The 24,816-nt window shown below is 32.9% G+C and overlaps 3 protein-coding genes across 5 annotated transcripts; 1 reads left to right on the forward strand and 2 right to left on the reverse strand.

Annotated features, from left to right (window-relative positions):
* Positions 1-209: 209 nt before the first annotated feature.
* LOC103873900 (putative nuclease HARBI1) lies at positions 210-13,496 on the reverse strand. 3 transcript variants are annotated; one of them, XM_033272302.1, is made up of 2 exons: positions 4,535-13,496; positions 210-3,247 (listed from the first exon to the last, which is right to left on the reverse strand). In XM_033272302.1, the coding sequence occupies exon 1, from the start codon at positions 9,595-9,597 to the stop codon at positions 8,179-8,181; it is 1,419 nt and encodes a 472-aa protein (XP_033128193.1). In that variant the 5' UTR covers positions 9,598-13,496; the 3' UTR covers positions 210-3,247; positions 4,535-8,178. The 3 variants fall into 3 exon arrangements, with proteins under 3 accessions (XP_033128193.1, XP_033128195.1, XP_033128194.1); XM_033272304.1 differs by having other exon boundaries at positions 210-450; positions 3,091-13,496; XM_033272303.1 differs by having other exon boundaries at positions 210-450; positions 3,072-13,496.
* LOC103874140 (glutathione S-transferase T3-like) lies at positions 10,540-11,358 on the reverse strand. Its single transcript, XM_009152558.2, has 2 exons — positions 11,008-11,358; positions 10,540-10,962 (listed from the first exon to the last, which is right to left on the reverse strand). Exons 1-2 carry the CDS (start codon positions 11,356-11,358, stop codon positions 10,540-10,542), a joined length of 774 nt encoding a protein of 257 aa, XP_009150806.2.
* Positions 13,497-13,821: 325 nt separating the features above from the next.
* On the forward strand, positions 13,822-19,424 carry LOC103873901 (cellulose synthase A catalytic subunit 6 [UDP-forming]). Its single transcript, XM_009152305.3, has 14 exons — positions 13,822-14,242; positions 14,468-14,663; positions 14,741-14,943; positions 15,028-15,133; positions 15,200-15,365; positions 15,448-15,714; positions 15,794-16,139; positions 16,236-16,373; positions 16,693-16,818; positions 16,895-17,107; positions 17,193-17,469; positions 17,552-17,748; positions 18,069-18,419; positions 18,504-19,424. The coding sequence occupies exons 1-14, from the start codon at positions 14,162-14,164 to the stop codon at positions 19,083-19,085; spliced, it is 3,249 nt and encodes a 1,082-aa protein (XP_009150553.2). The 5' UTR covers positions 13,822-14,161; the 3' UTR covers positions 19,086-19,424.
* The last annotated feature ends 5,392 nt before the right edge of the window (positions 19,425-24,816 follow it).

Consider the following 24,816-nt stretch of genomic DNA (forward strand, 5'->3'; position numbering starts at 1 on the left):
TGTCTAAAGTATATAACAGAGCAATTTCACAGCTGTCCGATTTTGTTTTATTCTTCTTCGCTTTTCTTTCTAATTTCGTCTATTTCTTTGGGCTTAATTGTATAGAATATGACTTCCCAAATTTATTACCACCACAACTAGTGTTTTTTTACAGGGTAAAAACCTAAAGCAATTGAGTCCCTGGCAAAAATAAAGAAAAAAACAGAGGGGACAGTTTTGAAACAGAGCACTACAACATTCAGCAAATACAAAACGTAACTTAGAAAGGATTTTATCTAATCCAAGAAGCCATGAGGCAGTGATATCGTTTTCTATGTCGTCTACCATCGATGATGTTGAGAACCTCCCTATCAATGATCTTGAAAAGTGCTCCACTAGAAACAGACTGATTGTTATGAAGGTCATTATTTATTTGTCTCCAAAGATGGTAGATGGTGGCTTGGACAACAACTAGACGGAGCAAATAATTGGTTGAGTTATAGTTTTAAATTTTTTAATGTAAAATTTTGACTATATAACTTTTTGGTGTAAATATATCAGTTATACCTGTATAATTTGTTTACAACATATAAAATTATTACTTTAAATAGGGTTTTATTGTCATTTTTTAATTTTTTTTTCTGTAACTTTGGAAATTAATTCCAAGCATGATTGGTATTTACCGCCAGTCATACCTTTAATAAAATTATTACTATTGATTATTGCAATAATTTACTTAACTAAAATTTCAATATTCATGTGCCAAACTGTGTATTTTTCTTAGTATGCTATATACGTATTCAGAGTATCGATTTGATTTTTCCAAATAAATATATCATTTCTGTTCTACGTGCTGTGTTTTTTTTTTTTTGCAGTTCTTGGAAGTTTTGTATTATTTCTGCATTCTTCTAACTTTCTCAGAGTAAAAAAAAAGGTATTTAGGAGAATGATTTTTATCAATCTTTCTGGACCCTCCACCGACAGGAGAATTATCGTTCAACACGTGGCACTAATAATTATTTATATATTATTGTCGTTTGTTATAAAATGAACTAGATTTAAAAGAGTAGAGTTGTTTTTAAAATTAAATATTTTTCTTAATGAAATTCTATATAACATAGTGCTTGGACTTATTTGTTCGGAACTGGAAACCGAACCGTACTAAACTGGAAACCGAACCGTACTAAACTGAAACACTCGAAACCAAAATTGAACTAAATCTCATAATAACTGAGTATATCATATATTTCTAGAATAAAAACGATTGAAACCGAAACTATAACAAAATAGGTCCTGAATTTTTAAAATAAAAATTATGTAGTTACAAATATTAATATATTTAATATTTAAATAACCATATTCTAAAATACTAAATGTAAACCGAATTATCCTAATATTTTTTATTAAAAATATTATATATTATCTGAATTATCAGATATTTTTATTTACACAACCCGTATTACCTGAAATTTAAACTTAAAACCTCAAATTATCTGATATTTTTATCTATAAATATTTAATTACCTGAAAAAACATAATTGAACCGGAACTGAATTGGACCTAAATTTTTTTTTTTGCATATTAGTTGGTTCTCAACTTTGCTACTGAACCGAAACAAAAAACTGAAATAACTCAACTGAAACCAAAAAGAACTTTGTAAATACCTAAATAGTTCCTAAATTTCTAGAGCTGAACCGAATGATGAAGACTAATAGTGCATCTACATTTAAATGGTGCGAAGAAGACTTTTGTGTTTACAAATTATTTAACTCTTGTGGTTTATAGACAAATTAAAATATAAACAATCTTTTATATCTGGTATGAACCCGTAGCCGCATCGGTAAACCCGGTGACTGTGTATAATCCGGACATGCTTATGTCTTTCATGTAGCATTTTATCATAGATTTTGTGAATTCATATATTCCATAAAATTCAGATTTAATAAAAAATATTAATTAAACATTCAATAAAACCTAAGAACCAACCATTAACCCCTTAACTGACATCGATTGACCCGGAAAAACTCCAGAAAAATCTTATAATATTTTTTTTTAAAAAAAATTGATCAAACTTCTTGTAACTTTATAATAGTACAGATAACTGAATAAACTATTTGATTTATCGTATAGAGTAAATGCACTGTATTTATATTATGCATTTTATAATGATCAATACTATTACATTTCTAAAGTAAATAATTTATTTATTTTGTTTAAAGGCATACAATGAGTTTAGATCTATTTATAAAATTAAATTTATGATTGTTGGAATAAGCTTTTATAAAGGCTCATAGATGCAATAAATTAAATTAATGGTTTTAAGCCGGAAGACAAAATTGCCATTAATTAGAATTAAATTTTCTTTGTAAATTTAGAAGTATTTTTGGAAAAGTTACATTGTCATCAAAGACAAAAAAATAGTATAGATGAAACATGTATTAGCATATAGGTTTTGGTTTGTATTTAGAATATGCTAAATGTTTTGTATTGGAAATATGCTAAAATAAAAAAAAAACTAAATTATGGAAAATATTTATAGAGAATACATACATAGATTTAAATTATACGCGAAAATAATGAGATTCAAATAAGTATATGAAACAAGGTATAAAATATAGGGTATAGGATATAGGGTATAGTGTATATGATTTAGGGTTTTGGTTTGTATAGAAAATATGCTTAATATTTGAAGAACATATATTTTGAGAGTTCATAAAAAGATTCAAGAAATACATGAATAACATATCACTTAATAAATATAATGAATATCTTTAAGTTTGTACTACGAAGGTATATATCAAAATGAAAAAAGATGGTTGTATTATGTTTGGTTATCTCCTTAGGGTAAAAAAAGTTGTATACATTGAATATTAATACGTTGGTTATGACCATTTCCTTGCATTATGGCCTTTTCTCTATATTTAGTGAATAATACTAAAAATATCTACGTAGAATATTTTTAAGTTTGTTATGATATATCTTCTCGTAACATTAAAGAAAATTATTAAATTTTTTTAACACTGATTTATTATGATCTTATAATTATGATATGAGAAAGATTACATAGACGATTCGACAACCGACAATGTTACCTGTCTTATAAAAACTTACGTCTAACTGCATCACCTGAGCCGTCCTATGAAGATCTATGTTTGGCCAGATTTACTTGCACCATGTTAAAGATCTCTTGCAAGTCTTTCTTCTGTAATCTGCATAATTGTTTAATAAATCGCTTTCTCCGAGACTTGAAACCTGAATTTTCAGTAATCTGCAATAAATTGCATAGTATGAGATTCGAACTCCAGACCTGGGTGTAGAAGCTTTAAACCTTAACTAGAAGGTTATGATGCTTCCACAAAAAAAATTATTAGTTGTATGGACTATTACTTTCGCTTAAATATACGCTGAATTATGTGGTCTTTGTTTAACTAATAACATGTGATATTAGAGCGGTCGAACAGGGCTCGAGTCTAAAAGTAAAAAAAATATTAAAAAAATTCAAAATAAATATATAAATTTAGTTTAAAATTTCAAAATTTTAATGTACTTTAATTTATAGTTTATAATTAGAAAATAAACCTCAAATATATATAGATAAAACTATTAACTTTTAAAATTATTTTATTATTTTGTTAAATATATAATTTTTTTTTTAAACAGGATCTTGATATAATTTGAGACGGCCCTAGAGGTTAAACATAGAAAATTTAATATTGTAAAAAAAAAACTACTTACTGCGCACGATCTCGCAGTAATGATCACACTTCTACTTGAAAATGAAATGAGTCAAAAGTCACCACTGCGTCACGCAATACGTGTCTAGAATAATCATATCGTTTTAATTAAAATTTATGTATGCATAAAGAAAATTGCCCTTTACGTGCTTCGACCAATACACATAATTACCAATTTACCATTCGAGTTCCCGTTTAGGGAAACAGCTTACCTTTGTTTAGAAAAATATCCCGAAATAACAGTGTACGACACCTTTCTATATGTAAATATCCACGCCGTAATGTCTTCGCTATAATGTAATTCGTAATTTTGTATGAGTACTGATTAATTTGAAAATCATATATTAGAAGTCTAGAATGTTAGTTTTCTTCAAAACCTTGTGTTTAATTAGTAAATCTGAGATGGTATTTCATATAAACACGTAATTAAAAGGGCATGATTATTATAATGCTTAATGGACACTCTGGATATATACACAACTAAAATTAGACTAAATGTAATATGCCTATATATTAGCTAAATATTACAATACTAAAATATTGCAATATTACAATGTAAATATTATTATTATTATATGTATGTTCATTTGCTAATTATTAAGTATATAATTTTATTCAACCTTACCTATGCGTTTCAATTGCGCAGTATTAAAGTGAGAGAACAAATAAGTTTATTTTTTTGTTCAACTGTAAGTATTATATAAATGAAAAAGATTTTAAAGGTAATATTTTAGGTCTGAACCATTTTGGCAAAAAAAAAAAAAAAAGAGATAGATCACTGAGAATTAAAACCTACAGGAAAACCTATGCAGCCACATTACCATGTGAGCGTTGAAGGGTTTTTTTAGTCTCCTTGATGGGATGATGTTTAGATCAGCTCTCTTTCAATACCATAGAAGACAATTGCAGCTGAGATTGACGTATGAATGTGTATGAGGTTGTTCTTTTGCTTCCACAGGTGGAAGATGACCATATGAACTGCTAGCTTCCTCAAGAGTGTTTAAACAAACAAACCTCACAAATAGAAAATTTATAGGGAAAATAATTAGAACATGAAAGCAAGAATCATGTGAACGACAAACAAACCCCACAAAATTGTGTTATTATCTCACTCGTTAACTGACTATGTTATTCGTCGTTCAACAAATGGATCGAAGCAAAATGTAGGCGAAGCCGAGAAAACAAAACTAAACGTAGGCTTGATTAAGCGTTATGTGATTTCGATTTTAATAACTTTTGCCATTGTGTTTCTGTTGCAATATTCTAAATTATATGGTTTGCCAATTCCAATGGATTTATATAATTAGGTTCAAAACATCGAAAGTACGTTCCTGAAACTTGATGATCCAAACAAATTAACAACCCGTTTTTGGTTTTCTTATTAATATGATATTTTACCTTTTGCAATTTTTAAATAAGAAATGTGGGTTTATGTATTGATTAGGATATCTTTGTTCATTAACAAAACCAAATCCATGTGTTTTTAACACAGGCGCCATGTCTAATTAACCAATACTCCTTATATCACAACAAGAATGATGTATTATTTTTAGTGCACAACAAGAATGATGTATATATTAGGCACAAAGTGTCCCACATTGGTAGTTGGAATGTATCATAAGTAATATATAAGATATATAAGTCAATTCATTTATAACCACTTGATTTTATGTTGAAAACTCATCTAGCTTAATATGGTATTAGAGCTCGATTCACGCAGTCCAACCAAATCCACATTGATTAGTCCAAAGTTGGTTCATCGATCATTGTCCAAACATTCCAAGACTGACGCTCAAAAACTTTCATTCCGAAGGAACATATTAGATACAAAAATATATCATATTGGTAGTTGGAAGAGATCCTAACAAATATATAAAATAAATAGATCAATTCATTTATCACTAATTAATTTTAAGTCGAAAATTCATCTAGCTTAACAATATATTACGAAAAGGAAAAATATTGTTACCTTTTGTCAAAACTTAAATTTATTTTGTTTGTCTTTTTCGACATCCGGTTCGCTCATATTCTTTTAGCATTTTCTTCTCAAAACTAATCATTCATCCATATAATTCAAGGGATTCAAGCAAGTTCATTTTTAACTACATATATCATGATTCAGGGTTTAGATACAAAACAAGTTAATTGAGAAAATAGTTATGCGAGGGAACTATTACCGAATTAAGTCAAATAACAAGTTATACAATATGTATCAACAAATATAATAGTAAAAATTTATAGTATTCTTACAAGTAGTTTGCATTTCAATATGTATTAGAAACCACATGCTCTATTGTTGAATTTATTATGGAATATAATAAATTATTGAGTAGCTGTGATACGATCGAATCATGCTGAAGTACAGCAAATATGTTAATCGGTTTGACTTAAGTTTCTAATGACGAAATGTTTTAACGTATTTAAAGTGTGATTGGTTATTTTAGACTAAATAAGAAAAAAATAAATAAGTGGGGAAAAAAGAAAAATAAAAGTAGGAAATAGAAGAAAGTGGAATAAATATATCTAAATAAATAGTAACCGGAAGAAATACATAAATAATGTTTTTTACTTGATTGGTTAATTTAGAATAACGAGGAGTAAACAATTTGTTCACCTTAATATTTTACTCTAAAGGTACTTCTCAGTCATAATATTGTTGCTATATTCAGATTCCTGGTAAAAGCAAGTAAATTTGTACAATAACAATAATAATAAAAAATGATATATAAGGGCACCGACAGTTTGTATGAGATCATGTGGCACGAAGGCTTGGAGAAGACATTACACAGTATTCAAACAATCATGAAAACGACATTTGATGTGTAGTAACCTAATAAAGTTCCTCTTTCTACATTATATAATACTTTATTATTATAGATATTTATGTTTATTGTGCAACATTATAATAATATATAGTTTTTATAATCTTTATTTCTCCCGGCTATCAACAAGTCAATAAATACTGAATTCCTAAAAGCCAAATATTGCCTTCTAGATATGTTATATAAACCACGAACTATTTGTCGGCAAATGTATACATATATAGACATAATTCATGGGCATATATTTCTGGTATGATACGATAGTGTCAATAATTTCACATTTTCTCTGGGAGAAAAAGTGAAAATAAATTATCAATATGGCGACTGGGGCTGAGATTTATAGTAAACAAGTAAATAACTAAATACTATAAACCATAACAAGTTACTATTAGCAGGACGAAATAACAAACAAAAATAAATTACCAAACAAATCTTTGGAAGGACGAAGATAAAAGTGAAAGCAATGCAGTCAAACAAATAATAAAGTAAAAAAACATGAAACGGCCCGTGCACAAAACGGTAGTTACATAAGAGCATCCACAATGGTGATAACCATTGTGAAGTCCTTAGAAATAAATTATTATTTTTTTTTAAATAGTTAAGGACTCTTATGAAAAATGTGTATATAATGGTGAATCCGAAGTTGGAATACTTAGGAATAAAAAATATAATTTTTTTTTTGTTTAGTGAAATATACTTTTTTTATATTGAATGATTAAATAGAATAACTTAACATAAAATACTAGAAATAAACTTAAAAAATAATAATTAAACATATAAATATAACAATTAAAAATAAAAACAATAATTAAACATAAAGATAGAAAAATTCCTAAATAAAAACATGATTAAATATAAAGATTACACATAAGAGTTTATAAGATGATTGAATATTAAAATCCAACATGATCATGAATGACCACCTAATGAAGACTCACTACTCGTTCTGCTCAAGTATTTGCTCAGTATTTCAGAGCACTCTTTTCTTTCCGGACATACACACATCAATGGAGTAGTTTTCCCATCTCCAACCACATTGAACGCAAATAAGTCTCCTATCTCGCATCTGTTATCGAGACAGGACTTTCTCCAGCCTCTTGTGATGTAATACTTGCCGCCTGATTCGCTAAATCGTAAACTCACATTCCATGAATTTCCCTCTTTGTTCACCAGTATCGTCTCTTTGCATTGTTTGTGCAAAGCAGTAGAACTCGTAGCTCCCACAGGAAGATACTGCAAATAAATAATGTAAAGACACATAATAGATTAAACTATTTATTTTACTAACTAAATTGACTCACAAGTTTGTCTTCTTTTAGATTAGAAGCAGTGATCTCAGCCAAAAAACAGTAGTCAAATGAAAAAAAAGACATTGTCCCGGTTCGTCTTGATATAAAAGAAACAATTTCCCACAAAACAATTTAATAGTAATTTTTATTTTATTAATTGCATGAAAAAAGATACAATGATAAATATAAAGAAATCAAGAAACACTAATTAAACATAAAGATACATTAATTAAACATTAAGATACAAAAATTAAACATAATCAAGGAATTTTAAAAAAATACAATAATTAAACATAAAGATAGTACGATTTTTAATCTTCGTCACCAAATTTGTTCCAAATATGCTCGACTAAATCATTTTTTCAGATGGTCATGTATTCTCCTATCTCGAACATCATTCCGACTGGGAAAAATATTATTGAGAATTGTAGGAATCTCGGTTTCCACCTGTGAACTTCTCATGACGTCACCTTCTTCAAATTCAGATATATCATACCGAATGTATCCATCCCGTTCATCCCGAATGTATCCATCCCGTTCATCGACTAAATCATTTTTCAGATGGTCATGTATTCTCCTATCTCGAACATCATTCCGACTGGGAAAAATATTATTGAGAATTGTAGGAATCTCGGTTTCCACCTGTGAACTTTTCATGACGTCACCTTCTTCAAATTCAGATATATCATACCGAATGTATCCATCCCGTTCATCTTCGACTATCATGTTGTGTAGTATGATACACGCTCTCATAATCTTCCCTATCTTTGCTTTGTCCAACGTAAGAGCCGGGTTTCTCACAATCGCAAATCGCGCTTGTAATACTCCAAAAGCCCGCTCCACATCTTTTCGGGTTGCTTCTTGATGTTTAGCAAATAACTCTTGTTTTGGTGATTGAGGGAGTGAGATGGATTGGATAAAGGTTGACCATTTTGGATATATACCGTCTGTGAGGTAGTACGCCAACTTATACATGTGTCCGTTGACCATGTACTTTACCCGCGGAGCTCGACCTTCTAAAATGTCATCAAAAAGAGGAGATCGATCGAGGACATTAATATCGTTTAAGGTACCTGGAGGTCCAAAAAATGCGTGCCAGATCCAAAGATCTTGGGAAGCTACAGCCTCTAAGACAATTGTCGGTTTTCCTGATCCACGGGCGTACTGTCCTTTCCAAGCGGTCGGACAATTTTTCCACTCCCAATGCATACAGTCAATGCTCCCGATCATCCCAGGAAACCCTCGTTTCTCTCCAATGTCGAGTAGTCGTTGAAGATCATCCGGTGTGGGTAGTCGTAGATACTCGTCTCCGAATAACTGTATAATTCCGTCAGTGAAATTATGTAAACACAAAAGTGCTGAGGTCTCAGCTAGTCGGAGATATTCATCAACCGTGTCAGCCCTAGTACCATAAGCAAGCAGTCGAATAGCCGCCGTACATTTTTGTAGCGGAGAATGACCTAACCTCCCGGTTGCATCTGGTCTTTGTTGAAAGAATACAAAGTTCTCCTGGAGGGCAAGGACAATACGCATGAATAAACCCTTATTCATGCGGAAACGTCGTCTGAATTGTGCCGAGTATGTCGCATTCTCTCTGAAGTAGTCATTAACTAAACGGGTGTGTCCCCCTTCACGGTCTCGTTCAATATAACCCCGTGTGTTTTGCATATTCGGTTGGGCCTCCACTATGTCATTATATGCATCCTCGACGATTTCATCGAGAACCTCGTCCAATCTTTCATCGATTTCATCGGATGATGATGATGATGACATTTTAGGTTTCCCTCCTTTTAAAAATAAAATATTAAGTTTAGTCTTTTATATCATTTATTTTGACTTTAATAACTTATTGGTATTATAGCATAAAATCCCAATTTCTAATCATCTTATTTCCCATTTTCCAATCATCTTATTTCCATTTTTTTATTTTGGTTATAGATGTTCAAATTTTAAACATATATGGTATTATTTCACAAAATCCCAATTTCTAATCATTTTATTTCTCATTTTCAAATCATCTTATTTCCAATTTTTTTTGGTTATAGATGTTAAAATTTTAAACATATATGGTATTATTTCATAAAATCTCATTTCTAATCATCTTAAATTCCATTAAGCCATGTTTTTGCTAACCTTGTGATATGTTTGGTCTTTTGCTAACCTTGTGATATGTTTCTCCGTCTTGATGTCACAGAGAATAGAGAAGTCTTGCCTTCCTTGAAACATTAAGCCATGTTTTTACTCAAGTCGCTTAATTCAAACAAGTTCATGAGCTAAACTCTTAAATTTCAGTGAGTTCAACACAACATCAATGAGTTAAACGTAAGAACAAAAGGACACAAAGCATTTAAGGCCAATAAAAAGTTCATTACCTAAACATAAGTGGTTCTTGTAGTAGGATCCGAATACAAGTTTAGTCGTGGCTAAATATTACAACCTTTCCGAGAAACACAAGTTTTGAACAACATGAATCAAGTTTAGGGGCTAAAGGAAAACACCTCTCCGAGATAGAAAGTTAAAGACTACATTGCGTTCTACTTATAATACATTAGGTGAGGGACAACAACCCGTGACTTCTACCCGTGACTCCAACCCGTGACTTCCTTCACATGCCTACTTAGATAAACCTGACACATCAAATAAGACAAAGGTTAGTAAAGTTAAAATGCATTATAGTTTCATTTTTAGACATTACCTCTAACCAACATTAATACATCAAAGCATTTCAGACATTAGTTTCATTTTTAGATTTGTTTCCATCTCAGTTAAAGGCTCCTTCTTCGCGAGTAAACGATCTAGAATCTTAGCTCTAGACACTTTTTCTTTGACTTCTAAAACCCCCTGAAGCTTCCCCAGCTCCTCCTCTCTACCACTTTTCTTCTTCTTGATACCAGCTTTGGCAGCCTTAACCCCGGGAGGTCGACCTTCTGGTTCACCGACTTCCTCTTCTTCTCTATCAACATCAATCACTTGTTTACGCTTTTCCTTTCCACCCTCCTTCGGCCCGTAGACAGAGCACCACTTTTGGTCATGCCTCAGCTCCCTCCAGCAGTGATCCATGGTGAACTTGGACTCGGTAGTTTTGAAGAAAATTTCCAACGCCGCCTTCATCACATCATCGTCATTTTGGCCACTTCTCTGCTCCCTCAAAGCCGCATCATAGCATCATGTAAACTTGGATACATCTGTGTTGATCCTCCCCCACCTCTTCTTGCAGGAACCTAGCTCTCTCGGTACAGTCCCAACCAGCTGCGGACTTGCATTGTAGTAATCTACAATCCGCCTCCAGAAAGAACCAGCTTTCTGCTCATTGCTGATGATAGGATCCTTACTGGTGTTAAGCCAAGCACCAATAAGGATCTTATCCTCCATCGGAGACCACTTCCTCCTGAGACCAGACTCACCACCAGACTCGACAACAGGCTCGACTACAGGAGGGACAACAGACTCCCTAGGACCTTGGCTACCGAACCATAAAGGTTCGGGTGAATCAAAGTCCACCGGAGTCTGAGTTTGACTAAACAGTAGATTCATATAAGGTGTATTATTTTCCATTTGAAATATCGGTATATGTCATTCTAATAGCAACAGAGAGACTTAAGTAGACGAGTTTAAACATTGAGCTAAACTAGTTGCATTTAAAGCCAATAAAAACGAGCAGTTAGTAAGGTAGAAGGCGTAAAATATTTAAAACAATCAATTAAAAGTAACACCCATTTGCAAAGTACTAAAACATTTAAAACAATCATATCAGAGGCGGTAGGAAGGTAGAAACGAAACAAATTGCATTTATGCGCAAGCACAATCAATACTAACAGTAATATTTTAAAGCAATGAACTTGCATTCATTACTAAAGCAAATCAATACTAAAGCATTTCAATACAAAGCATTTCATATAAAAGAGAGTAGGAATCGTACCTTAATTATACAGACACTCTTGAGCTTTACTAGTTGATCTAGTTTACTTCTTGGAAGCTCTTCCTGCATAAACATTAAATCAAACAGTCAAAAGTTTTAAAAAAATGTCATGAAGAAACAAGCAAATAGCACAAGAGAAATACTTACCACTCAGGTACATAGCAGCCAAACCTATGAATAATATTGCGGACACCATTACACAAACTGCCAATGCAAACACATTTGTATTCTCTGATTTCTTCTTCACCTCACACACCGTCTTCTGTAGCTTAAGCAGCTTCTGGTCACACTCAAAAGCTTGATCCTTGAGTTGTCTGACATGTCTCTGAACCTCACTGAGCTCCTCCGTTAAAGCCACATCCCACCATTTTCATATGTGGCAGCCCCCATCATCGACATTGGGGCACAAGAAGTATCTTCGGTATGGATCCTTAGGTGTGTAAGAGCATTTCACAACAGGTTGAGCACCACAGTAGCAAGCCGTAGGGATTCCATCATCAGCCTCTGGTTGAGGTGCGAACTGATCCGGCTCTGCATTGCAGTAGGGACTCTCAGCTTCATCCGCGTACATCTTAGCTTCAGCTTCAATAAGGGAGCTCATGTCTATAGAGTTTGATGATGAAGAAGGCTGAGAATAGCTGTAATCTTGTCCCATTTGGTTAACCTGAGACAAATGATTAACGAACAGAGTTAAATACAACAATAACTTTTGGAATTTAAAACAACATAGTTAGAGCAACGAAATCAAAAAAAGCTCAAGGATCTTGTGGAATTTAAAATATTACGAACCCAATGAAAGCGAACACATATCAAACCTAAAAGGTTGAGAAACCCTTGAGAAAAAAGAGAAAATCCTCTTCCGTTGAAAACATATTTCATTTCGAAACCGTTTAAGAAATAAGATACAAATCCGCTTCAGATTGAAACCGAAATCTTCTCAAAACCCTTTATACAAACCCCCATACTGGATCTAAATCCCAAATCGATTTAACCCCAAATTTTTTTTAAACCCTAATTTGAATCGAAACCCAAATCGATTCAAACCCATCCCCGAAACACTAAAATGAGACGAATCTACATGAAAACTAAGCTAAAAATATTAAAAATACAGGTTTACGCTTCGATTTATCTTCGTGAAGACGATCGATTTCAAACGCCAAATATCGCCTTTCCTCGAGCTCTCCTTTTTTTTTTGGTCTCCGTCGAGAATGACCATTTTTTTTAACCAAACCCAAAATCAAACCGACCCCGTCCCACTCAGGAGTTGACACGTTGCTAAGGATCAATCTCTTAAAAGCCTTGGCCACGGACCAATCCTTACGTGGATTAACCTAAGTAATATTATTATATTCGGTTTTACCTAAGTTTTCGTGCTAAGGATTCGTCGTGTACTCCCGTTGTGCATGGTCTAATAATCTCTAAACATGGAGTATGTTTATCACTTATCAGCATTAACACGCATAATTAGAACCAAGAAATAAAAAGAAAAGAGCTAGAAAATAGGATCTTGGACACGATGCGTACAGAGTGTTTTATGTCTGGGTCAGTAAATAAATGGGTGCCACCTAGCTATATATCTGTTTCTCAACATTTTTAAGTCTCTTTACAAATAAGAGCAATTTATTACATAATAGAAGACAATAACAACAATGACGTTGATTTTATTTTTTTAAAATTCAGATGAAATTTCACCATAAATTATTATCTTGCACATGCTGCTGTGAATAAAGTGACTCTACACAGACAACTAATTAAAATAAAAAATTATATCACAATAATAATATAATTGGCTAGAATAATGGAGGTTAAATGCACATAACCAGATTTAATTGTAGAAAGAAAAAAGACAAAAGTACAAAAATGTATAGTTGGGGTCTTGTTAACACAAGAAGAGCAACAAGTGGAATGGAGGACAGAGAGAGCACACATGTCTAATGGGTCCCCCACAACAATATAATAATCTCACCATTTAACTAATCACTCTCTCTCTCTATCACTAATTTTCTTCTTTGTTACGCGTTTGTAAAGATTTTGGGCCTGCCCCTTTATCATCTTCCGCCTCTCTCTCATTGACTCTCTCTCTCTTTCTCTGTCTGTCTGGAATCATCCTATATTTCTGTGAATGTGCACTTTCGGAGAAGAAGAGGAGAGAGGAAACAAATAAAAAGGGCTGTGGCTTGCAGCTAAATCAATTACCATCACCATTCACCACACACACACACCTATTCCCTTTCTAATTTCCTTCCATTATTTTGTTATCTTTTTTAGATATTTTTATTTCTTCTTTTAATCTGGTCGGACTCCGGAGACAAGTAACCTCTGTTACATACAGATCTGAGAAACCGATTATCACCTCCTTTCAACCGATCTGTGAGAAGAATCCATCCAGAGATCGCAGCGACAGTGTAACCCGACGAAATGAATACCGGTGGTCGGTTAGTCGCCGGTTCACACAACAGGAACGAGTTTGTTCTGATTAATGCCGACGAGAGTGCCCGAGTAAGAACAGATCTCTCCTTTACTTTGGATCTGGGTTTCTCTGTTTCTGTGCTTAAAAGTCTTTTCCTTTTTTCTCTCTTCTGGATCTGTGTTTCACCTTTACAAATTTCAATTTAGTTTTAGGGTTCCTTCTGCACATTGAATGTGTCGGTGGGAAGTACCGACACAAAGTGCAATCATGAATCTGAGATCCAATCTATGTTTCTTTTGATTTGATTGGTGCAGATAAGATCAGTGCAGGAGCTGAGTGGGCAGACGTGTAAAATCTGCAGAGACGAGATCGAATTGACCGTCGATGGAGAGCCTTTCGTGGCGTGTAACGAGTGTGCATTCCCTGTTTGCAGACCTTGCTATGAGTATGAGAGGCGTGAAGGCAATCAAGCTTGTCCTCAGTGCAAAACCCGTTACAAACGGATCAAAGGTTTTTTTTTTTTGACTTATCTTGAATTATATGCTTTTAGAGAGTTTACTGATTTGTTGTTGTTGTTGTTTTGATAGGAAGTCCAAGGGTTGAAAATGATGAAGAGGAAGATGACATTGATGATTTAGACAATGAGTTTGAGTACGAGAACGGTGGGGTTGGTTTTGATCAGGTCTCTGAAGGCATGTCTGTCTCTCGTCGCCACTCCGGTTTCCCACAGTCTGATTTGGATTCAGCTCCTCCTGGCTCTCAGATTCCGTTGCTGACTTATGGCGACGAGGTAATTAGTCTCCTTCATTGCTCACACATCTTCATTAACTTCATCTACTGGCTCTCTCACATTTTGGCTTTTTGTTAATCACAGGACATTGAGATTTCTTCTGACAGACATGCTCTCATCGTTCCTCCTTCAATTGGTGGTCATAGCAATAAAAGTCATCCAGCTTCCCTCTCTGACCCAACCATTGCTGGTACTTTACTTAATGAGTAAAAAAATGTGTGTGTCTATGGTTTTCATTTGCTTTGTGTAATTGCAGCACATCCAAGACCTATGGTACCTCAGAAAGATCTTGCAGTTTACGGTTACGGAAGTGTGGCTTGGAAAGATCGTATGGAGGACTGGAAAAAGAAGCAGAATGAGAAACTCCAAGTGGTTAGGCATGAAGGAGATCCTGATTTTGAAGATGGTGATGATATCCCAATGTAAAGACACAACACACACAACTCTTTTCCTTTTATGTCTCTGTGATATTTATGAAAGCATTTTTGTTGTTGTATTTTATAGGATGGATGAGGGAAGGCAGCCATTGTCTAGGAAGATACCAATCAAATCAAGCAAGATAAATCCATACCGGATGTTAATCGTTCTACGTCTTGTGATTCTTGGTCTCTTCTTTCACTACCGTATTCTTCACCCTGTCAAGGATGCTTACGCACTCTGGCTTATCTCCGTCATCTGTGAGATATGGTTTGCTGTTTCATGGGTTCTTGATCAGTTCCCTAAGTGGTACCCTATCGAGCGAGAAACATACTTGGACAGACTTTCACTAAGGTAACTTGAATCACTTGGAAAACATTAAGACTTTTTTTTGGGAATTATATAATTTTCAACCTTGTTTTCTGTTTTGCAGATATGAGAAAGAAGGCAAACCATCAGAGCTTTCAGCTGTGGATGTATTTGTCAGTACAGTGGATCCTTTGAAAGAGCCTCCGCTTATTACAGCGAACACTGTCTTGTCTATTCTTGCGGTTGACTATCCAGTTGATAGGGTTGCTTGTTATGTGTCTGATGATGGTGCTGCCATGCTTACTTTCGAAGCTCTCTCAGAGACTGCTGAGTTCGCGAGGAAATGGGTTCCTTTCTGTAAGAAGTACTGTATCGAGCCGCGTGCTCCTGAATGGTACTTCTGCCATAAGATGGACTACTTGAAGAATAAAGTCCATCCCGCTTTTGTCAGGGAACGCCGAGCCATGAAGGTTACTTACTTCTTTTCTTAGTATCAGTCTTTTGTTATATTAGAGGATAATGATGGCTTTGGATATTGATTTGGAAGATTGTGTGTGTTTTGACAGAGAGATTATGAAGAATTCAAAGTAAAGATCAATGCTTTAGTAGCGACGGCACAGAAAGTGCCTGAGGAAGGTTGGACTATGCAAGATGGTACACCTTGGCCTGGTAATAGTGTAAGAGATCATCCCGGCATGATTCAGGTCAGTTTCATTTCATCATATGCTGCTTTTAATAGATGATGTTTTAAAACATAGTTTAAGAAAATATTTAGTTCCTTACATTTTCTGAAAAAAACATCATTAACTAACTATTCAGCTAACTACAGTTTGACCAAGAGTAAAATAGACTGCTAATATCATTGGTTATATAACATATATTGCTAATAAATTTTACATTGAAAATTGAAAACATAATCTAATTTGGAACTAAGAAAATTCTCTAAAACATCTAGTATTTAAAAACAGAGGGAGTATGTAATATGCTTCATATGTTAACTTTATTGGTTTTCTCTTGTAATAGGTTTTCCTTGGAAGTGATGGTGTTCGTGATGTGGAAAACAACGAGTTGCCTCGGTTGGTTTATGTCTCTCGTGAGAAGAGACCTGGATTTGATCATCATAAGAAGGCTGGAGCTATGAATTCACTGGTAAATATCAGCTTTTAAAACCTTCTCTTTGTAAATTCATTTCAACTGGTTATTGACTCTTTTGACGCATCTACAGATACGTGTCTCGGGGGTTCTATCAAACGCTCCGTATCTTCTGAACGTCGACTGTGATCACTACATCAACAATAGCAAAGCTCTTAGAGAAGCAATGTGTTTCATGATGGATCCTCAGTCCGGAAAGAAAATCTGTTACGTTCAGTTCCCTCAAAGATTCGATGGGATTGATAGGCACGATCGATACTCAAATCGCAATGTTGTCTTCTTTGATGTAAGTAGTGCATACATCCACCAGTCTTCTTGAACATTCATGTTACATTTTTTCCAACTAATAATTAAATCTTTGTGGTTTACAGATCAATATGAAGGGTTTGGATGGGTTACAAGGGCCTATATACGTTGGGACAGGTTGTGTTTTCAGGAGGCAAGCGCTTTACGGGTTTGATGCACCAAAGAAGAAGAAGGCTCCGCGTAAGACATGCAACTGCTGGCCAAAATGGTGTTTCATGTGCTGTGGTTCAAGGAAGAACCGTCAAGCAAAGAAGGTGGCTGCGGATAAGAAGAAGAAGAATAGGGAAGCGTCTAAGCAGATCCACGCTCTAGAGAATATTGAAGAGGGTAGCGTCACTAAAGGTACATTGCAATTCCATGTGTGTATAATAACTTCGTTCTTTGGTGTCAGAAACGTTTGCTAAAAAAATGCTTTTTTTTTTAGGCTCTAATGTAGAACAATCAACGGAGGCGATGCAGCTGAAGTTGGAGAAGAAGTTTGGTCAGTCTCCTGTGTTTGTTGCGTCTGCTCGTATGCAGAACGGTGGGATGGCTAGAAACGCAAGCCCTGCTTGTCTGCTTAAAGAAGCTATCCAAGTCATTAGTTGCGGATATGAGGATAAAACTGAATGGGGAAAAGAGGTACCAACTGCTTACTTTCTTTACGTTTCTACATATTTTCTTTTAGGTGTGCTCAGTTTATATAAACTTGGTACCATGTTAGAACCATATCTATATTTGTTTGGTTCGGTTTATATACTTTTGGTTTATTCAGTTTTATACCAAGCTGTATCCATATACTGCGGTTTTCAAAAAATAAATTCATTCGGTATATATACTATTAAATATAAACCACTTACTCTATTTCCTTGAGGATTTACGGGATTGAAGATTCCTATTTTCTTGTGTGTGCAATAGATTCTTGATTTTGATGATAACCCTTTTGTACAAAAAAAACACAGATTGGGTGGATCTACGGTTCTGTTACTGAAGATATTCTTACGGGTTTCAAGATGCATTCTCATGGTTGGAGGTCTGTGTACTGTACACCTAAGCTACCTGCTTTCAAAGGATCAGCTCCAATCAATCTTTCAGACCGTCTTCATCAAGTTCTTAGATGGGCACTTGGTTCCGTTGAGATCTTCTTGAGTAGGCATTGTCCTATTTGGTATGGTTATGGAGGTGGTTTGAAATGGCTTGAGAGGTTGTCCTACATTAACTCCGTGGTTTACCCGTGGACCTCTCTTCCTCTCATCGTTTACTGTTCTCTCCCTGCCATCTGTCTTCTCACAGGAAAATTCATCGTTCCTGAGGTATAAAACATTCATCTTCAGCTCTCACTTCTCAGATTATGAATCTTTATTACATGATTCTGAATTGGTTCTTTGTTTTTGCAGATAAGCAACTATGCAAGTATCCTCTTCATGGCGCTCTTCTCGTCCATTGCCATAACGGGTATCCTCGAGATGCAATGGGGCAAAGTTGGGATCGATGACTGGTGGAGAAACGAACAGTTTTGGGTCATAGGAGGTGTCTCTGCGCATCTCTTTGCTCTCTTCCAAGGTCTTCTCAAGGTTCTTGCTGGTGTGGACACTAACTTCACGGTCACGTCAAAGGCAGCTGATGACGGCGAGTTCTCAGACCTTTACCTCTTCAAATGGACTTCACTTCTCATCCCTCCAACGACTCTTCTCATCATAAACATGATTGGAATCGTAGTTGGAATCTCTGACGCTATAAGCAATGGATATGACTCATGGGGACCGCTTTTCGGAAGATTGTTCTTTGCACTTTGGGTGGTGATTCATCTTTACCCTTTCCTTAAAGGTTTGCTTGGGAAACAAGATAGGATGCCGACCATTATTATCGTCTGGTCCATCCTCATTGCTTCTATCCTTACACTTCTTTGGGTTAGAGTTAATCCGTTTGTGGCGAAAGGTGGTCCTGTTCTTGAGATCTGCGGTTTGGACTGCTTGTGATTGGATCGGTTGGTGAAAAAGGTTTGGTTCCCACGGTTCAAGAGATGGTTATATACCTCTCTCAAGACTCCTTCACTGTGTTCATTAGATGTTGAAAAGGAAAAAAAAGGTCTACTTTTTGCAAGAATGTGTTGTAGATATAGATGAAGAAGAAGAAAGAAGGTTGTTGTCTATTTGTTTTGTTCTTTGGTTGTGAGATAAAAAGATTTGTTTTCAAATTATTCTTTAATTGAATGTTCTTTTGAATATTACATAAGAGGTGTTTCAGTCTGTAATCTTTTTACGTAAAGAACTATTTATTTTCATTTAAAGAAAATAACAAAGTGTGTTCCTCTGTTATCTATTGAAAAATGAATTTCGTAATGCTGTTCTTGTCTTATTGTTCAATCTCCTGCAAAGCTGTTCTTGTGTTTTGTGCTATGCTTATGATGATGATGACACAAGATCATATTTGCTCGGGTATTTGGGCTGTAGTGGCCCATTGAAGTATCATATTAGCCCAATACGGCCTCTATCGACATATGGCTTTTGTGCGTGTGTTCGCTATGGTTAACAAGTGCGATTGTGCTTTTATTTCTGCGAGGTGCAAAACTGAGAATTAGTTAAGTTAGTTGCATATGAAAAGAACAATTTTTCCAGAGATATTATATAAAAACGTGATTTGTTCTGTCACATCTCAACAAAAATGCTCGTGTGTATGTATGTCTAGTGTGTGTCACGTCTACTGTTACTTAGGGTGCTGAAATTAAAATGTGCGTTGTACTTATACGTAAGTGACACGGAAACATATAAGGATTTCATGATTGTTACTCTCAGATACTACTATTCGTGATTTGATTTTCAATTTGACTGTAGACTCGTGTTTGAATAAAATAAAATAAAAATAGTGGTTGACTTGTAGTGTTGAGTGTATTGACTTTTTCTTATTTTTGGCAAAATCAGAATTTGAACCGTTTTATTGGATCTTACGCTTGAGGGATAATTTTGCCTCATACTGCAAATTTTTTATTAACATTTTTTTAGGGTTTATTTGTATACTAACCATTAAAAAAGGGAAACTGATGTTCTAGAGAAAATGAAGAGAGAGATAGGAAGAGAGAATTAGAGAGAGAGTATGTTTTTGGTTATTTACAAATTTGAGTTTTTTTTGAGTTATAGGAGCAAATTTCCCTTATTTTTATTAATTCGCATAATTGTGTCTTTTATGAGATTTGAACCTAAATCTGCTGATAGAGAAGTATTTAGTTCAATGTAGGATTTATGGGTCCATGGCGAGATGCAAATAAGAGATGACAGCAACTTCTTTCAATATACTTAATCTTTTAAAATTTGGGAGGCATTTATTTGTCGAACACGATATACTTAAAGGTCTTTAATGTAATGAATCTCTTAGTAGTACCCATGAAAAACATTGGAATCTTTAGAGCTATAAGCTCAAAATAAGATAATATACAAACTTAAGGAGGGAAACACAGAAGTCCAAAGAAAAAAATACAATGGCTTCGATTTCGATTGGTAACCATCATTTAATGGCGGAATCACGGAAAATATAGTTAAGTTGCAAAAAAAATTAATAAACCGCGAAAAAATTAAAATTTGCGAAAAGATGGAATACATATTAAATTGATCATATATGGTATTCAATTTGTTGTAATAATAAACAAATATCAATAATTAAACTAGTTATTGCAAAATGTGAAAATAACTAAAATTTATTTAAAAATATTTTAATTATTATTATAAATGTTTAACTTATCTTTCAATACATTTTAATAATATATTGACCTGTAATATTATACAAATTATATTATAATTTTATTTACGATATAACTATTTATCATTAAAAAATTTATTGCTATGTATTTTAAAATTTAAGTTAGTATTAGCATATAATTTATTAATATGAAAGTATTGATTTTGTAAATTTTCCGTTATAATCTATTAAAACTCACTTTTTGATTTAATGGAATCTCTTTTAGTATTTTTGTTAGCAGACACGTTTCATTCCACAATATTTTGTTGATTGGTAAAATACTTGCGGAATCGAAACAAAATCTAAAAACAAAAGACCAAATGAAACACAAGTTTTATTTAACAAAGTAAAAACGTTCGTTCATAAGATATGTTTTTATGCTGAAAGTTTTATCACAGGAACATCTAACTAAAGCCTTTTTCCATTAAAGAAAGAAAAAAAAAAGAAAAAAAAATTTAAGTAGCACTCACAGTTTTTAATTTTGTTATTCTTTCTTTTGGCATTGACAAGTAATCTAAAACCTCGATTCCAGTTTAGTCAGATAGTAGGTTAAGTTTCCGTTGCTGTAAAGAATTAGGTAGATGACCACTTGTCCAGAATATCTACAGAAAATAATCATTTTCAAAAATCTTGGGCTTTCTTTAAGAAATGTAGTCGTCTAGATTAACATGTATTTGACATATAACTGTTACATACTTTGACCGCTATCATGATTAATAATAATCTATAGTTATAACGGACACACGAAAAGTTCGATTCAACAGAATCCACTAAAATATGACTGAATAGAAGGTTGAATACTTATAAGTCGTCTTATTTTCTACCTTAATTTCATTTTTTATATTAATAACAAATTTGATTAATCAAACTATAGCAAAGTTTACCAATGTCACCGTATCTTTTATTTTATTTTTAAACTAAAGTTGCCAAAAACATTATGCACATAATTAATATTACAGTTAACTAGATTAAACCATCTTCAACCTCATCCATATTTTACTTTAAAATAGAATTTAGAAGTCTTCACTCCGTAATGGAGTAAACATGGATTTACTTTATAAATATAATAATCATTTGCTTTTTTGTCATTACTCTAGTTTTTATTTCAAAATAGAATAAGGTTGAAGCAAATTCATTATAGAGTTATTCTATTATAAAATTACTTTATTTTAGAAAAAATAGAATTTTATATCGGAGACGTTGTTATCTACCATTGAATACCAGAATATTTTGGAAAATTTACTGATGTCTGGTCATTAAAAATTCAAGAGATTATTTTTTTCCAAGAGATTATAAATTGATTTATCTAATATGGCAAATTATCAAATACTTGTTTAAATTTTACGTAAAACTATATTTATGAGTATGCAATAAACTTTATTTGAACGACACAAAAAAAAAAGCTGAGGCTCATATATGTATAGAATGCGATATCTAATCCCATAGGCCATAGTATACTTTAATTTTCAGTGGTTCTTTGAAAGCATGATGATAAGTATGAACCATTGCATGTAGTTACAGGTCATTAAATGACTTTATCAAGTTTTAATTTTGTTATATGAACATTAGAGAATTGTTTACATGTTTAATGAGAACCCAGAACTTGAATTCTGCTTCATTCATATATCAATAAATATAAAACACCGTGCTGGATAGTGGATACAATGTTTCAACATCAATATTATTAAAACAGAATCACTCTTATTATTTGCCCCTACTATTACCTGCATTATTATTTTTTTGCCATTAGACTTACCTTTAAATATACTAACTGCCGTGCTTTACATATAACTAACCATTTAATAATGTTGATATTTTGTAACTTCCCTTTTTATTCCAGTATTCTCGCATCCACTTCTCTTTTATACATATACTCCTTTTATTTTCATAGCAACCGTACTAAATGAGAGGACCCCCATTCTCTTACCAACACTAATCAATCAATGAAATATTATTTTGAAATAATATTTCATTTATTTTTGTTATCATCAATGTAACATAAACATGACTTATTGATATAAGTGTGGTCCAACTATTTTAATATAGTTATTAAATTTTTTTATTAATTATTTAATAAAAATATTATACAAAAATATTATACAAAAATACAAATATGACTAAAAATTCAAATATAAAAATAAATTTCTAAAAAAGTATAAAACAAAAAAATACCCGCCCTAAAAAGGGCGGGTCAGAATCTAGTAACTTTTTAATAGTATATCGAAAGATGTAACAAACACGACATAAGCATAACTTATAGTAGCTTTCTTTTGGTAAAGCCCATTTATAGTACCTAGTAACTTTAAATAACACAATAGAATCAGAATTTGAGTCTCAGAATTTGAGTGTCGACAACATTTTTTCATATCATATTTATATTTTATTTATATCTATTTCATTCTGTTGTTCAAAAAAAAACTGTATCTATTTAATTTACTATTCCGTTTCATATGAAATATCACTGTAAAATAAATATCTCATTACAAAATAAATATCTTTTATGATTTTAGTGCAGTTTTCACTATTATTTTTTTCAAATCAGTAATTTATCTCTCTTTTAAAAAACTTCTAATTAAATAAAATAAATATTATATTAATCTACTAATAATAGCAATCCTAATTAATTTCAAAGGTTGTGAATTCCACTTATGTTGAAAAGTTGTATCCTTTCTAAAAAATGTCAAAAAGTTTACTTTTCACGATTTTTTAATTTGTGTAAAAGACTTTTTAATAACATTTAATTTAAAAGAGAGAGTAAAACATAACACTGGAAGAAAAAGTTTTCAGGTGCAGAAAAAATAAAAAAAAAGTTTTCTATGCTGTTTCTCATTAAAGATGATTGCGACATTGCGTCACCACGTGCTACAACTAATTAAGCGGGTTATTAAAGCTGTACTAAGAAGAGCATGATTATCCGATAAACCCATTTAGGATTCTTAATTTTTCTTTTTATCTGATTAAAAAGTTAAAAAGTAAACCAATCGCAAATCGTCATGTGTCAGTAATGTTTGCGAACAGTGCAAAGAACTCACTTAAATAGATTCTTATTTGACCACTTTTATAATCGATTTTTAGTATTTTTGTGGAGCTCATCCACTAAGAACCCCACTTATGCACTGCATTAAAGATGGCCTAATATACTCCGATAATTTTCAATTAGTTAAGATATAGTACTGTATTACTCCGTAATTACATAGTTTTATATCACTATTTCCAATGTTTCATCGTACATAAACATATCAAGTTGCGATGCCAAATTGTCAATTGTTGATGATATTTATATACAAGTGGCAACAGTTCCAACTTTATCTTTTATTAAACTCAAATTAAACATAAGTACCATTTATCTAGTTGGCAAAAGGAAAGAATATGCTAGCTAAAATAACTATTGTAATTCCTTTTTCATACGAATATTTTCTCTCGTCTCCTAAAAACATGAAGATAATAATTTCCCCACGTAGTATATACGACTACGGTGTTTTTTGTACATACATTCTGGTTTTTTAAAAGAATATCATAATCATTTAAGTGCACACTTGTAATATCAGTTTTAGCTACCTGAGTTTGATACGATTTCTACTTATTTATTTTATAGAAAGACACAAGTTGCTTATCGTTTTTTTTTAAAGAAGACATATTAACGTACACGCCTGAACTTAATTAAGCTGATCATGCCTTTTCTCTGCTTTGGCCGCGTTAAAATAGTTTTAAAATTGCAAGTTGAATGGATATTCTTATAATAGTCCTTTTTAATCACCGTGTTAATGGAAATTTAATTAGGGATTAGCCGATAAGGTTAGGCGATAGGCGCACACACACATGTGAGAAAAATAATTATTTAATAATCGTAGTTTCCGTACTTGGATCGATCTCAATTTTGGATGCCTTAGTTAGACTCTTATCTCTAATTTATTTTATTTTAATAATCCTGTTTTAGAACGAATACTTTAATGCAATCGGTATCAAACTCGGAATATT

The sequence above is a fragment of the Brassica rapa genome, chromosome A06, assembly GCF_000309985.2.
Source record: "Brassica rapa cultivar Chiifu-401-42 chromosome A06, CAAS_Brap_v3.01, whole genome shotgun sequence".
In the NCBI taxonomy this organism is placed as follows: Eukaryota; Viridiplantae; Streptophyta; class Magnoliopsida; order Brassicales; family Brassicaceae; genus Brassica; species Brassica rapa.